Raw genomic sequence first — 14744 nt, 5'->3', positions numbered from 1 at the left:
ATTACAAATCAACTTTAAGAAGCATCTTTAATACAAGATGATAGGGAGAAAAAAAATGAAAGAAAAAAGAAATAGAGAAGCATCTTAGAAAATGGAAAAGAGAAGCACTAACTAATAAAGAAATTTCTTTTCTTTTTTTTTTTTTTTTTTTTTTGAGACAAGATCTCGCTCTGTCATCTGGGCTGGAGTACAGTGGTGCAATCACGGCTCACTGCAGCCTCAACCTCCTGGCCTCATGCAATCCTCCTCCTGCCTCAGCCTCCTGAGTAGTTAGCACTACAGGTATGTGCCACCAGTCTTGCTGTTGCAGGCCTGGGCTGGAGTGCAATGGTGCAGTCTCACACCGACTAATTTTTTTAAAAACTTTTTGTAGAGATGAGGTCTCACTACATTGCCCAGGCTGGTCTCAAACTCCCAGCCTCAAGTGATCCCTCCACCCTGGCCTCCCAAAGCACTGAGATTACAGGCATGAGCCACCATGCCCCACCAGAAACATGTATATTTTTTTAAAGCAAGAAACATCTTTCATAAGAAACAGCTACACAATACTAAATTATTGTCGAAACAACTTTCTAAATAACATATTATGCTTAGTTAGGAATGCTATAAATTCTTAAGGTAGAATTATAGAAACTGAATGGCATCATAAAAAAGTGACAACTTTTGTAGTCATTATTAAAAGGGAAGTTGGGCCAGGTGTGGTGGCTCATGCCTGTAATCCCACCACTTTGGGAAGCCGAAGCAGGAGGATGGCTTGAGACTAGGAATTTGAGACCAGCCTGTGCAACATGAGACCTTGTGTCTACAATTTTTTTTTTTTTTATTGAGATGGTGTTTCACTCTTGTTGCCCAGACTGGAGTGCAATGGCGCGATCTTGGCTCACCACAACCTCTGCCTCCTGGGTTCAAGAGATTCTCCTGCCTTAGCCTCCCGCGTAGCTGGGATTACAGGCATGCACCACCATGCCTGGCTAATTTTGTATTTTTAGCAGAGATGGGGTTTCTTCATGTTGTTCAGGCTGGTCTCAAACTCCCAACCTCAGGTGATCCGCCCACTTTGGCCTCCTAAAGTGCTGGGATTACAGGCGTGAGCCACTGCCCCCAGCCTTTTTTTTTTTTTTTTCAGACTGAGTTTCACTCTTGTTGCCCAGGCTGGAATGCAGTGGCGCGATCTTTGTTCACTGCAACCTCCACCTACCCGGCTCAAGAGATTCTCCTGCCTCAGCCTCCTGAGTAGCTGGGATTACAGGCATCCACCATCATACTCGGCTAATTTTGTATTTTAGTAGAGACCGGGTTTTACTACGTTTGGCCAGGCTGGTCTCAAACTCCTGACATCAGGTAATCCACCTGCCTCGGCCTCTCAAAGTGCTGGGATTACAGGCATGAGCCACCGTGCCTGGCCTACAAATTTTTTTTTTTTAAATTGGCTGTGCATGGTGGCACACGCCTGTAGTCCCAGCTACTCTGGAAGCTGAGGTGGAAGGATTGCTTAAGTCTAGGAGTTCAAGGTTACAGTGAGGCATGATTGTGCCACTGCACTCCAGCCTGGAAAACAGAGGGAGACCCTGTCTTGAAAAATTAATTCACTAGTTAATTAATTCACTAATTAATTAAAATAAAAGGGAAGTTGGAGCATTTGTTCTTAAGAGGAAACTGTGCTTTAAAAGTAATAGCTACATTTCTTCTCATAAGCAAAAGAGTGGCTTTAATACATTACCTATGATAATAAAACAAATCTAAGTTTTATTCATTTCCTTAGCATTATAAACTTATTAATATACTACTAAAAACATTTTAAGTGCCGATGACTTTTACAGTACAATCCGTGAAGCCAGTATATACATATAAAATAAGTATTTAGTCAATAGTCCACAAACATGAGTACCTACTAAGTGGTGTTTTATAAAAATCAAGGCTTGTGGCCGGGTGTGGTGGCTCACACCTGTGATCCCAGACTTTGGAAGGCTGAGACCAGCGTTATCACCTGAGGTCAGGAGTTCCAGATCAGGCTGGCCAACAAGGTGAAATCCCATCTCTACTAAAAATACAAAAATTAGCTGGGCGTGGTGACACATGCCTGTAATCCCAGGTACTTGGGAGGCTGAGGCAAGAGAATCGCTTGAATCCAGGAGGCAGAGATTGCAGTGAGCCAAGATCATGCCACTGCACTCCAGCCTGGGTAACAGAGCGAGACTCCATCTTTTTTTTTTTTTTTTTTTTTTGAGACGGAGTCTTGCTCTGTGCCCCAGGCTGGAGTGCAGTGGCGCAATCCCGGCTCACTGCAAGCTCCGCCTCCCGGGTTCACGCCATTCTCCTGCCTCAGCCTCCCGAGTAGCTGGGACTACAGGCGCCCGCCAACACGCCCGGCTAATTTTTTGTATTTTTAGTAGAGACGGGGTTTCACCGTGTTAGCCAGGATGGTCTCGATCTCCTGACCTCGTGATCCGCCCGCCTCGGCCTCCCAAAGTGCTGGGATTACAGGCTTGAGCCACCGCGCCCGGCCGAGACTCCATCTTAAAAATAAAAATAATTAAAAAAAAAAAAGGCCTGTGAATGAGTGAATGAGATGATAACCAAATTATGTTATAACAGCTATAGTATTTATGTTTTTAAGTCACAAAAAAATTATTCAAAGATCTATGACTTTAAAAAAAAAATCTACATTGTTGTTAATAAAAACCTTATGATAGGCCAAAATAACTGACTTGGATTAAAATATATTACAAATCAGAGAACCCACTAACAATAGCTAATATCACAAGCAGAGATGCCACCTCTGAGAAGACTAATTAGAAAAAAGCACCCCTTCCTCTGAGTAATCCATCCCACCAAAGTCCATCCCTGTGAAGCACAGAGTGAATTTTAGCCAACTCACAACCCTTGGACACAACTACATGCTCCACTCCTGCTCAATATTTTAATAAAAAAGAAATCATGAGCCGGGCCTGATCATTCACACCTGTGATCCCAGCTATTCGAGAGGCTGAGGCAGTGAGGTGATCGCCTGTGCCCAGCAGTTCCAGGCTGCGGTGAGCTATGATCATACCACCACTGCACTCCAGCCTGGGTGACACAGTGAGACCTCATCTCTAGACCAAAAAAAAAAAAAAAAAAAATCCTTTAATTGCATCTAAATCATTACATTAAACTTGTTTTGGTTTATATGAAAAGACTCAGAATCATTTATTTATGTGTAGTCTCTAGTCACCATATATTTTTTGAGTGTCATGGCACACTAGGTACTATGGCAAGCCCACTAGGGTTCACAAAAAACAAGATAACAGTATTTAACCCAGCAGTACTTTAACCCTCTGGATAGTTTTAACTAATTTAGATCATAGACATTTGCATTAACGATATGAAACCCATACCAATTCACTGTTGGGCATGAACGTTATAGTATCTACCAAGAGTAAACTGCTCCTGTGACTTACATTTTTTTTTCTTTTTTGAGACAGAGTCTCGCTCTGTTGCCCAGGCTGGAGTGCAGTGGCTCGATCTCGACTCGCTGCAAGCTCCGCCTCCCAGGTTCACGCCATTCTCCTGCCTCAGCCTCCCCAGTAGCTGGGACTACAGGCGCCCGTCACCACGCCTGGCTAATTTGTTGTATTTTTAGTAGAGACAGGGTTTCACCGTGTTAGCCAGGATGGTCTCGATCTCGTGACCTCGTGATCCACCCGCCTCAGCCTCCCAAAGTGCTGGGATTATAGGTGTAAGCCACCATGAACGGCCACATTTTTTAAAGTAATTATTATATTTTGAATATGGTCAGCTCCTGTCCCATTCCCCTTACTTTCTCATCACAAGTAATTTCCATCATGTGCTTATTGTTTACTGTCCCCATACATGTCCCTAATACTTTACTTGTATATAAATAGCTTTTTTTTTTTCAGTTTTGTACAAGAGTTTAGAAAAAAAAATCAAATCACAACAAAGCTGACTTGGCTTCTCTTTGAGCCTCCTGGATCACTGTATATCTGTAACTCTGGCCAGTCCTGCCTCTCCACCACAAACACTGTTTTAGTTCTCCTAGGCCTCCGCCTGTCTCCCAGCCTGAACTCGATTCACACATGGAGTGTGAACACGAAGTTAGAGTGAGGCTGCTTCAGGGCCCCAGGCCCATGCATCCATCCAGACTCCAAGTGGAGTGTAGGGCTTCCAGTGCAGAGAGGGGTTGGAGGGGCAGACCCTGCCCAGGCAGTCCTCACATTGGACAGGGCATCAAACGGCATCCCAAGGGCTCGCCCTCCCTTTTCTCTCAACCCCAACTCAGGTGAAGGGGGAGCAGCTGTCACCAGAGGCTATACTGGTGAAGGTTGCGGCTCAGCACAGAACCAACATCAGCAGTGAACCCGAGGGCATCCAGCATCGGGAGCAGGTTGAGAAGGGTTGTGTCATTGGGGTCACTGAACCAGGATTTGAGGGTGATGGCCTTGTCTGGATGGCTCCTGTAAACCCCTGGGGAGTTATCCAGGATCACAATGCCGGAGAGGTCACTGTGGACCACAGAGAGGTCCTTGATGTAGGTGCCCAACTCCAAAGTGCAGTGCTGTCCGTAGTATCTCCTCTTAAGAATGCTTCTGCTATTGTCCAGTTTATCTGCCACAGCAGAGCCATAGATCTCCATGCTTGCTATAAACACCACCAGCTCCCACCACTGGCTCACCACTTCCAAGAAGAAATCCACATGGGGCCTCTAATGTACAAAGAAACGGACAGGATGTTTGTCTATTACCACCTTGAGGATGAAGTCAGGAGGCGTTCCAGGCCAGACTGTGGGCCTCAGGACCCCATCACGGTGGGAGTGAATAAGTGTCTCATCCGGATCCAGCACCAGGATCTTCCTCTTCACCTAGCTGATTCCAGGACCAGAAGATAAGGGGAGGATATCATATTGAACAGTTTGGTGCTGAATTACCGTGCAGATCTGCCACCGCAAAAGAGTGGAGAAACTCCAGAGCTTGGCGGCGAAGGCCACGAACGTGCGCAGCCCCAGCAGACACCGCGTCCGCATCATCCTGATGACCCCGGCACTGCCGGCCCCGCCGGCTCCGGGGGCCCCCGTGGCACAGCTCCGCCAGCCCCCCGTTGCCGGGAGGGGGAACGGCAGCCCTGAGTGGCAGGAGAGGCTGCAGAGAGGGGGATGGAGCAAGCGGCTCAGAAAGTCACCCCTGGCGAGGTTTTGGAAAGCCCAGCGGAACGGGGAGCTGGCGGACAGGCGTGGGCAGCCTGCGGGGGCCCACACGGGCTGGGAGTGGCGCCAACGGCTTCGGGGCAGTTGGGGGCTGAGACACGTCGGGCTAGGATTGGGTCCTCCGAGACCAGGAGAGAAGGGGAAGGATAATTGGGGGAGGGGACAGTGGGGAAGGGAGCAAGGATGAAGGGGGAAGGGAGGGGGGAAAGCAGAGGGTCAATAGCTTTTTTCTTTTTTTACACAGAATTAAAGGTTATATAAAAGGCATCAAATTCTACACATCCTTTTGAAACTTTTTCTTGCTCAATATTATGCTTTTTACATTTACTCACGTTAATACATGTCATTCTTTTTTAATGTGAATCCATCACCTAGCTTCAAGACTCAATCTATTCTTTCCCCTTTTCTTTGCAAGAGTAATATTTATTTAAACTACTGTATTGTGTCCCATTATATGAAATACATAACAGGATTTTTTTTTTTTTTTTGAGACGGAGTTTCCCTCTTGTTGCCCAGGCTGGAGTGCAGTGGTACGATCTTGGCCCACTACAACCTCCGCCTCCTGGGTTCAAGTGATTCTCCTGCCTTAGCCTCCTGAGTAGCTGGGATTACAAGCGCCTGCCACCACGCCTGGCTAATTTTTGTCTTTTTAGCAGAGAAGGGGTTTGGCCATGTTGGCCAGGCTAGTCTTTAATTCCTGACCTCAGGTGATCCACCCACCTTGGCCTCCCAAAGTGCTGGGATTACAAGTGTGAGCCACCATGCCTGGCCAACAGGATTTTTTTTTTCAATTTGACAATTGATCTATGATTAGAGGAGCTGCTATGGTTTGAATGCTTGTGAAACTTAATCCCCAATGTGGCAGTATTGAGAGGTGGAGCCTTTAATAGATGATTCAGTCATGAAGGCTCTGCCCTCGTAAATAGATTAATCTATTAATGTATTAATCGGTTCATGAATCAATGGATTATCATGGAAATAGGAATGACAGCTTTATAAGGAGCAAAGAGAGACCTAAACACACTCAGCCCCCTCATATGAGGTCTTGCATCTTCTGAGAATTCAGCAGACTCCCCACAAGCAAGAAGGCTCTCACTAGATGTGGCCCCTCAATGTTGGACGTCCTTCTCATCCTCCATAACTGTAAAAAATAAATTCCTTTCTTTATAAATTACCCAGTTTCAAGCCAGGCATGGTGGCTCAGACCCAGCACTTTGGGAGGCCAAGGCAGGCAGATCACTTGAGGTCAGGAGTTCAAGACCAGCCTGGCCAACATGGTGAAACCCCATCTCTGCTAAAAACACAAAAATTAGCCAGGCGAGGTGGCACACGACTGTAATCCCAGCTATTCGGGAGGCTGAGTCATCAGAATTGCTTGAACTCAGGAGGTGGAGGTTGCAGTGAGCTGAGATGCCGCTACTGCACCCTAGCCTGGGTGACAGAGTGAGACTCTGTCTCAAAAAAAAAAAAAATTACCCAGTTTCAGGTATTCTGTCATAAGCAACAGAAAACAAACCACACCAGGAGTCTAATACATTTATATGTATTATGATTATTTCTTTCAAATTATTTTCAGTTTTCTGTTTACTGACAAAGCATTTCCTTTTTTTAACTTTTATTTTAGGTTCAGGGGAACATGTGAAGGTTTCTTATATAGGTAAACTGTGTGTCACGGGGATGTGGTGCACAGCTTATGCGTCATCCAGGTAATAAGCACAGTAACTGATAGGTATTTTTTCTGATCCTCTCCTTCTTCCTTTCTTCCCACCCTCTCCCCTCCAGTAGGCCCCAGTGTCTGTTGTTCCTCTCTTTCTATGTGTTCTCGTTGTTTAGTTCCCACTTATAAATGAGAATATGCAATATTTGGTTTTCTGTTCCTGCATTAGTTTGCTAAGAATAATAGGCTCCAACTCCATCCATGTTCCCACAAGAGATACAACCTCATTCTTTTTTATGGCTGCATAGTATTCCACAGTGAATATGTACCACATTTTCTTTATCAAATGTCACTGATGGGCATTTAGATATTGTGAATAGTGCTGCAATTAATATTCACATGCACATGTCTTTATGGTACAACGATTTATAGTCCTTTGGGGATATATCCAGTACTGGGACTGCTGGGGTGAACAGTAGTTCTGTTTTTAGCTCTTTGAAGAATCGCCACACACTGCTTTCCACAATGGCTGAATTAATTTACACTCCCACCAACAGTGTATAAGCATTCCCTTTTCTCCACAACCTTGTCAGCATCTGTTATTTGACTTTTTAATAATAGTCATTCTGGCTAGTGTGAGATGGTATCTCATTGTGGTTTTGATTTGCATTTCTCTGATCATCAGTGATGTTGAGCTTTTTTTCATATGCTTGTTGGCTGCATGTATGTCTTCTTTTGAGAAGTGTCTGTTCATTTCCTTTGCCCACTTTTTAATAGGATTGTTTTTCTCTTTTAAATTTGTTTAAGTTCCTTATAGATGCTGGATATTAGACCTTTGTCAGATGCACAGTTTGCAAACATTTTCTCCCATTCTACAGGTTGTCTATTTACTCTTTTGATAGTTTCTTTTGCTGTGCAGAAACCATTACGTTTAATTAGATGCTATTTGTTAATTTTTGTTTTTGTTGCAATTGCTTTTGGTGTCTTTGTCATGAAATCTTTGCCCGTTCCTATGTCCAGAATGGTACTGCCTCAGTTGTCTTCCAGAGTTTTTATAGTTTTGGGTTTTACATTTAAGTATTTAATCCATCTGGAGATGATTTTTGTATATGGTGTAAAAAAGGAGTCCAGTTTCAATTTTCTGCATATGGCTAGCCAGTTATCCCAGACCCATTTACTGAATAGGGAATCCTTTCCCCATTGCTTGTTTTTGTCAGTTGACAGACCATTTCTTTAAAGTGCTCCATTATTATCTTCAGATTTTCTTCCAAGCACTTGATCTTACCAAAAGGTATCACTAAAAGATTTTCAGAAAATAATCAAAGCCATTACTTCCTCAAATGGTCCTTAAATGGTCTGTTAACTGAAATATCAAAGCATTGTAGCTGTCCAATCATGCAATGAAGTTTACACAGGCAATTCAACTACACCATACAAGCTACCTTACCAACCATGACTATACAATACCACCAATTGAAAATGCATTCTGATTTCATATGAGGAAAAAAAAAAATCTCCATTTTCTTTTTCTCTGGGGTCTAGGTCTGAATTTATTTAACCTGCTTAATACCTATAATGTACTTTCAATATAAGGGCTCTTGAATTTCTTCAATTCTGAAACATTTTGAGCTGTTAACTCTTCAAATATTACTTGTCCTTCCATCTCCTCCATTTTTTTCCTTCTGAAATTAGTATTGGATCAATGTTGGTAACGTTTGCTTCTCCTACTATGTTCTGGGTAAGGTCCCTCCATACTATCTTCAAAACTCATTCTTTGACTATAACAAGTCTAAAGTTTCTTTCCTCTACTGCTTTTTAAAAAGTTCAATAACCATATTTTTCATTTTCAAGTTTTCAATTAGCTGTTTTTTTCTATCTAGTAGATCTTGTTTCATTACGTTTAATTTCTTAATCTTCTTTAATGTAAGTTTATGTTTATTTGAACATCCTCAAGACACATCGTTTTTGCTCGTTTTTTAGAAATTTAAATTTCATCTGGAGTAAATTCTTATTCCAATTATTGAATTTATTGGTTGTTCTAGTATTAGATTTCTTAGGTGTGCTCTACAATTTTGGCTGTTTGCTCATTCAGAATAGGAGTTTTTTTTTTGGATTTTGCCCTCTTTTCTCTTCTTCTCTCTCTCCCTTCATCAGTATTGCTGAACATTCATAGAATAAAACATAAATGGTACCTCCTAGAATTGTGTTATGCTTTATACTTTATGCTCACCCGTCCCCAGGCAGTTTTCAGGTTATCTCCTGCCACCTCTCCAAGGCCCCAATTTCATTTCAGTCTTACGAAAGTAATTTTTAATTACTTCCCTGCAAGAATATTGTAGATATGGCCAAAATAGTCATGAAATGATTCCTTGGCTTGATTTCAAGTCAGGATTGTGTCTCTGTATCTGTGTCCCTAAATCCCCAACTTCCAATAAGGCTTTAGTTCTTGTCAGCAACCCAAGAGCCTTCTTCTCTCCCTATCTATAGTTTCAGGCAATGAGCCAGGCTCCTTGTACCTCATCCCAAGAGGGGAGCTTTTAGTCCCTTTTGCCATGTAAGAGCCAAATTCCACTGCCTACTTTAGGACTTTTGAGTTCAACAGCTTGCATAATCAATCTCTACGTGCCATTTTGGATTTCTGTTCTATTCTGGTCCACAGTGATAAAATATTATTCTTTTTGGACCCTGTTATTTTGTTTTCCCTTTTTATATTTTATTCATAATTGCTATGTCTGAAGCAGAGGGTGTTTTCAAACCATGAATTTACTGTGTCTCATTTTCGCCCCTCTCAATTTTTATTATACAAACCCAATTTTTATTTATTATATAAACACAATATATTGCTCCAAATTCATTTTTTTCATCTGTGACACAGTCCCCAGAAGGTCCTGAGATTATGTGCCTTATTGCTCCAAATTCTAAATCACCTATTTTCATTTTTCCACATTCTCTTCTAGTTTTTTGCCCATGCATAGTCATATATCATATTTCATTGGTTAGTTGTTTAAAATATTTTTGACCTCAGGTATATAGAAATGGATTAATTACATTATCACAAGTCTTGTAACAGCCCCTCTTATTTAATTATATGATATTAATTTCTGAGTTGATTTGTTTATTCAGACTTGTAACAGAAGACTTTCTGTCACCATCTATTGTTAAAAATTAACTCTTATCAAACTTCAATGTAAAATTAGTATTCCGTTTAATATGCTTCATCAAAAATAAAGTGTGCATTTAAACATGTAAAAGTATATAAATACACAGCCCTTTTATAGTCATAATCATACTATTGGTACAATTTGGTTTTCTTTTTTTACTGGATATTTCAAACATTTTACAAAGCTTTCAAAATTATCGCTCCACATGGCTCATTCTTAAGTGAGATATACCATATCAAATAAGTAAATGGTTAAACTGTTTTGAAAGGAGAAAAGCTACCTTCCATTAAAACATAAATGGAAGAAAAGGTTGTGGTTTACCACAATGCTACATAAATGTGCCCAAAGTCAGCAATAAATCACCACAACACATATTTAAAGCTTATGTGCAAGTACCTATATCTTTCTAAATATACCAAAATCTTGTTTCAAAACAATTTTACCTCATGGTTAAATTTTACACAAAGTAATTACCTCAATTATGTTACCACAAAAATATCCTGAAAATGTGTCACTGACATTTAAAAAATCATTGTTTTTTGGTTGGGTGTGGTGGCTCATGCCTGTAATCCCAGCACTTGAGGAGGCCAAGGCAGGCGGATCACCTGAGGTCAGGAGTTCGAGACCAACCTGACCAACATGGCAAAACCCCATCTCTACTAAAAATACAAAATTAGCTGGATGTGGTGTCATGAGCCTGTAATCCCAGCTACTTGGGAGGCTGAGGCAGGAGAATCACTTCAACCCAGGAGGCAGAGGCTGCACTGAGCCAAGATCGCGCCACTGCACTCCAGCCTGGGCACAAGAACAAAACTCCGTCTCAAATCAATCATTGTTTTTTAGTGCTTGCTAACCTATTTACCACAGACAATATACTTTACAAATCTCCTGTGTTTTACTTGGGTAAATCACTAGGACTGTAAGGCACAGTGTCTTCATCTTTAAAATGAGATAATTTTGAGTTTGATCTAAATATTAAATGCAATTTTGTATGTCAAGGTGCTTTGAAACCACAGATATGTAATTTTTATTATGATTACCTTTTCTATTTCTCTTTGTGTAGCTCCTTCCTTTTTCAAACGCTCCTGTTCTACACACTTGGCATTGTAATTTTCCTTGGATTTCTGGAGGGCCTGAGTTATGCTCTGAATGGTTTGGACAGCTTCCAGAGTTCCTGCAACTTCTTCTTTAGTCTGTTTAGTAAGAAACGATTCATCAAAACGACTGAACTATAAAAACTCAATATCTGACCAATCAATTCTTTAACAGGAAAAAAACTGATACCTTTTTATGAGATTTTACTTGTTCTTCTCCATACTTCTGAACTTCCTTTATTAATTCTTGTAATTTTCTAACAAGATCCAAGTGACAATTTGCTAATTTCTCTGTAGATGTTTTGAATACATCCCATACTGGTGCAAATGTTCTAAGAAAATAAAAAATATGGGAATAACTTACTAAAAGTAAAAAAGAAAATTAAGGTTCTAACAGGGAAACAATGGAAACAATAGTGGTATATACGGCAACTTTATTTAGGCAAAAGATGAAATTAAAATAATGAATAAAATGGTTGACAGGCTGATCTTGAATTTTTTTTATCATTGGTTATTTAAAATATTTTTGGACCTCAGGAATATAGAAATGGGTTAATTACATTATCACGTCTTAACCCTCTTAATTATATTAATTTCTGAGTTGATTTAGTTATTTATACTTGTATCAGAAGCCTATCACTGTCTATTGTTAAAAATTAACTGTTATCAAACTTCAATTTAAAACAAGTATTCCATTTAAAATGTTTCATCAAAAACAAAGTTTCTGTGAATTTAAACACACAAAAGTCCAACTTTTAGATAATTATTCTTTCCATAATTGTTATGGCAATGAGCACATCTCATTTTAAATGTATTCTTTTCATTCTTTTCATTTTTCAAGGAACACATTTTTAATACAAATTTTTAAAAGGAAGATTTAATGACAGTCTATAAAATCACAGGAGACATTTTTAATGCATCTTAATCATTTCAATAAAGTTTATCTTAAGTGAGTTTTTAAAGATCACTGTTAAACTACAACAGAATTTAAATAGGAACTTACAGACAACTAGAATAAATACATTGCATGTGCATAAGATAAACATTTATAATCTCAAACACTATTGAATGACTAAGTAAGTTTTTAAAAAGGGAAAAAATAAATTTCGTTTACTTTTGACTGCATTGACTGATTCAGCAAGTTCAATTATATTTTCTAACAAGTGAAGAATATATTAATATTTACAGATACTTTTAAAATAAGCATATATTTTACTATGTTTTTGAACTGTTAGGTCCTCAAAAGGAACCTAGAATCCTTAAGAACTTTGCCTAAATGAACATTGAAAAAGAGGAAGAAATTAACTCACCCAAGTTGTGAATAATTGCTTGCAGATTTTGCTAGTTTTGTCATTGACCTAGAGTATGCCTCCTCTATGGTAGCTCTGTTAAATCAAATATCCACATCATAATACCTCTTATTCAGTGACCAAAAACAGCAAAGATATCAAAATACAATTAAAAATGCAAAACAAAAAGATACCTCAAAAATTACCTGTTAAAAATAAGTACATATACGTAGTCATGAATTTCTGGCCTATCTTTAAATGTCCTTTCTGATATAGAACTAAAATAATTTATATCACACACACAAATTTTTTTTGAGATGGAGTCTTGCTCTGTCACCCAGGCTGGAGTACAGTGGTATGATCATAGCTCACTGCAGCCTTGACCTCTGAGGCTTAAGCAATCCTCCCACCTCAGCCTCCTGAGTAGCTTGCACTACAAGCATGCCCCACAACACCCAGCTAATTTTTGTATTTTTTTGTAGAGATGGGGCCTCGCTATGTTGCCCAGGCTGATCTGGAATTCCAGGGCTCAAGCAATCCTCCCACCTCAGCCTCCCAAAGTGCTGAGATCATAGACATGAGCCACCATGCTCAGCCATAGAAAAAGTTTTAATGGAATCACAACTCTTTTTATCTTTAGTACCAATACTTATCTGAACAGGAAATACATGAGTGCTACTTCTTGTATTCTCTTTCTCTGTAAGCTGATTCACTGTGATAAGTGTGTCATTTGTATTTAATACTTCTTTGTTGTACTTAGTTTTATTATTCTTCAACACTGTGATGCACATTTAATAGAACAAGAGATTAATGACAGTCATTTGCACAAAACTAAATATGAATCATCAAGTCTGAAATCCTGAACTTCATTCATGGCTTAATTTATTTTGTGATTAGATCTAAAATATTAGCAAATATTTCACACTAGAAAACTGTGTTTTATATAACTACTGTTTAGCATATGAGATTTTATTCTGTAAAAAACATCCACAGCCATTAAATATAGAATTCTAAAAGACACAAATTATCCTATAGACATGTAACCTATAAAAACAGAATATACATTTTGTATGGCCTTCTTTTTTTGAGACGGAGTATGGCTCTATCACCCAGGCTGGAGTACAGTGGTGCGATCTTGGCTCACTGCAACCTCTGCCTCCCAGATTCAAGCGATTCTCCTGCCTCAGCCTCCCGAGTAGCTGGGACTACAGGCACCCACCACCACGCCCAGCTAATTTTTGTATTTTTAGTAGAGACAGGATTTCACCATATTGGTCAGGCTGGTCTCAAACTCCTGACCTTGTGATCTGCCCCACTCGGCCTCCCAAAGTGCTGGGATTACAGGCATAAGCCACTGCGCCCGGCCTGTATGGCCTTCTTAACACTACAAAACTTACAGTTTTACCTTTCGCCTGGCTCTTCTCAATGTGTGCTACCCTTAATTTACACTGTTGGTGGGACTGTAAACTAGTTCAACCATTGTGGAAGTCAGTGTGGCGATTCCTCAGGGATCTAGAACTAGAAATACCATTTGACCCAGCCATCCCATTACTGGGTATATACCCAAAGGAGTATAAATCATGCTGCTATAAAGACACATGCACACGTATGTTTATTGCGGCACTATTCACAATAGCAAAGACCTGGAACCAACCCAAATGTCCAACAACAATAGACTGGATTAAGAAAATGTGGCACATATACACCATGGAATACTATGCAGCCATAAAAAATGATGAGTTCGTGTCCTTTGTAGGGACATGGATGAAACTGGAAAACATCATTCTCAGTAAACTATTGCAAGGACAAAAAACCAAACACCGCATGTTCTCACTCATAGGTGGGAACTGAACAATGAGAACTCATGGACACAGGAAGGGGAACATCACATTCCGGGTACTGTTGTGGGGTGGGGGGTGGGGGGGGCGGGGACAGCATTAGGAGATATACCTAATGCTAAATGACGAGCTAATGGGTGCAGGAAATCAACATGGCACATGGATACATATGTAACAAACCTGCACATTGTGCACATGTACCCTAAAACCTAAAGTATAATTAAAAAAAAAAAAAAAATAGGGGAACATTCTACAACCACCATCATCCCTCCATTTACTTTGATTGGTCCAACTAATTTTCTGCTTCTAATGTCTAAATTCAGATCTTCACACTGCTCTTGCACTGACCCATCTGTTCAATATCTAACTGCCCCAAACATAATTAAGATATTTGAACCACCTCAAACTCAGAATATCTAAACTAATCTCCAAACTCTTCCCCAACCAAATTTGCACAAAAACCAACTGTCTAACAAAAAGGAAATACTAACAGTAACTGCCTCTCGCT

At 40.2% G+C, this 14744-nt stretch overlaps 1 protein-coding gene and 1 pseudogene across 2 annotated transcripts in view; both read right to left on the bottom strand.

Annotated features, from left to right (window-relative positions):
- The window catches only part of FCHO2 (FCH and mu domain containing endocytic adaptor 2), a 131209-nt gene that overhangs the window by 89145 nt on the left and 27320 nt on the right, over positions 1-14744 (bottom strand). Inside the window, exons 3-5 of one of the 2 annotated variants that reach the window (XM_032145494.2) lie at positions 12420-12494; positions 11300-11441; positions 11056-11208 (exon numbers count right to left, since the gene is read on the bottom strand). In XM_032145494.2, the coding sequence (XP_032001385.1) occupies positions 11056-11208; positions 11300-11441; positions 12420-12494 (370 nt within the window). Of the gene's footprint in view, positions 1-3437; positions 3532-11055; positions 11209-11299; positions 11442-12419; positions 12495-14744 lie in introns of those variants that run through there. The other variant, XM_058434227.1, reaches the window with a different exon arrangement.
- Positions 3524-5070, bottom strand: LOC116462768 (CTD nuclear envelope phosphatase 1-like; annotated as a pseudogene).

Source organism: Hylobates moloch, unplaced genomic scaffold (genome assembly GCF_009828535.3).
Source record: "Hylobates moloch isolate HMO894 unplaced genomic scaffold, HMol_V3 SCAFFOLD_23, whole genome shotgun sequence".
In the NCBI taxonomy this organism is placed as follows: domain Eukaryota; kingdom Metazoa; phylum Chordata; class Mammalia; order Primates; family Hylobatidae; genus Hylobates; species Hylobates moloch.
This window is presented reverse-complemented; position numbering and strand designations above follow the sequence as displayed.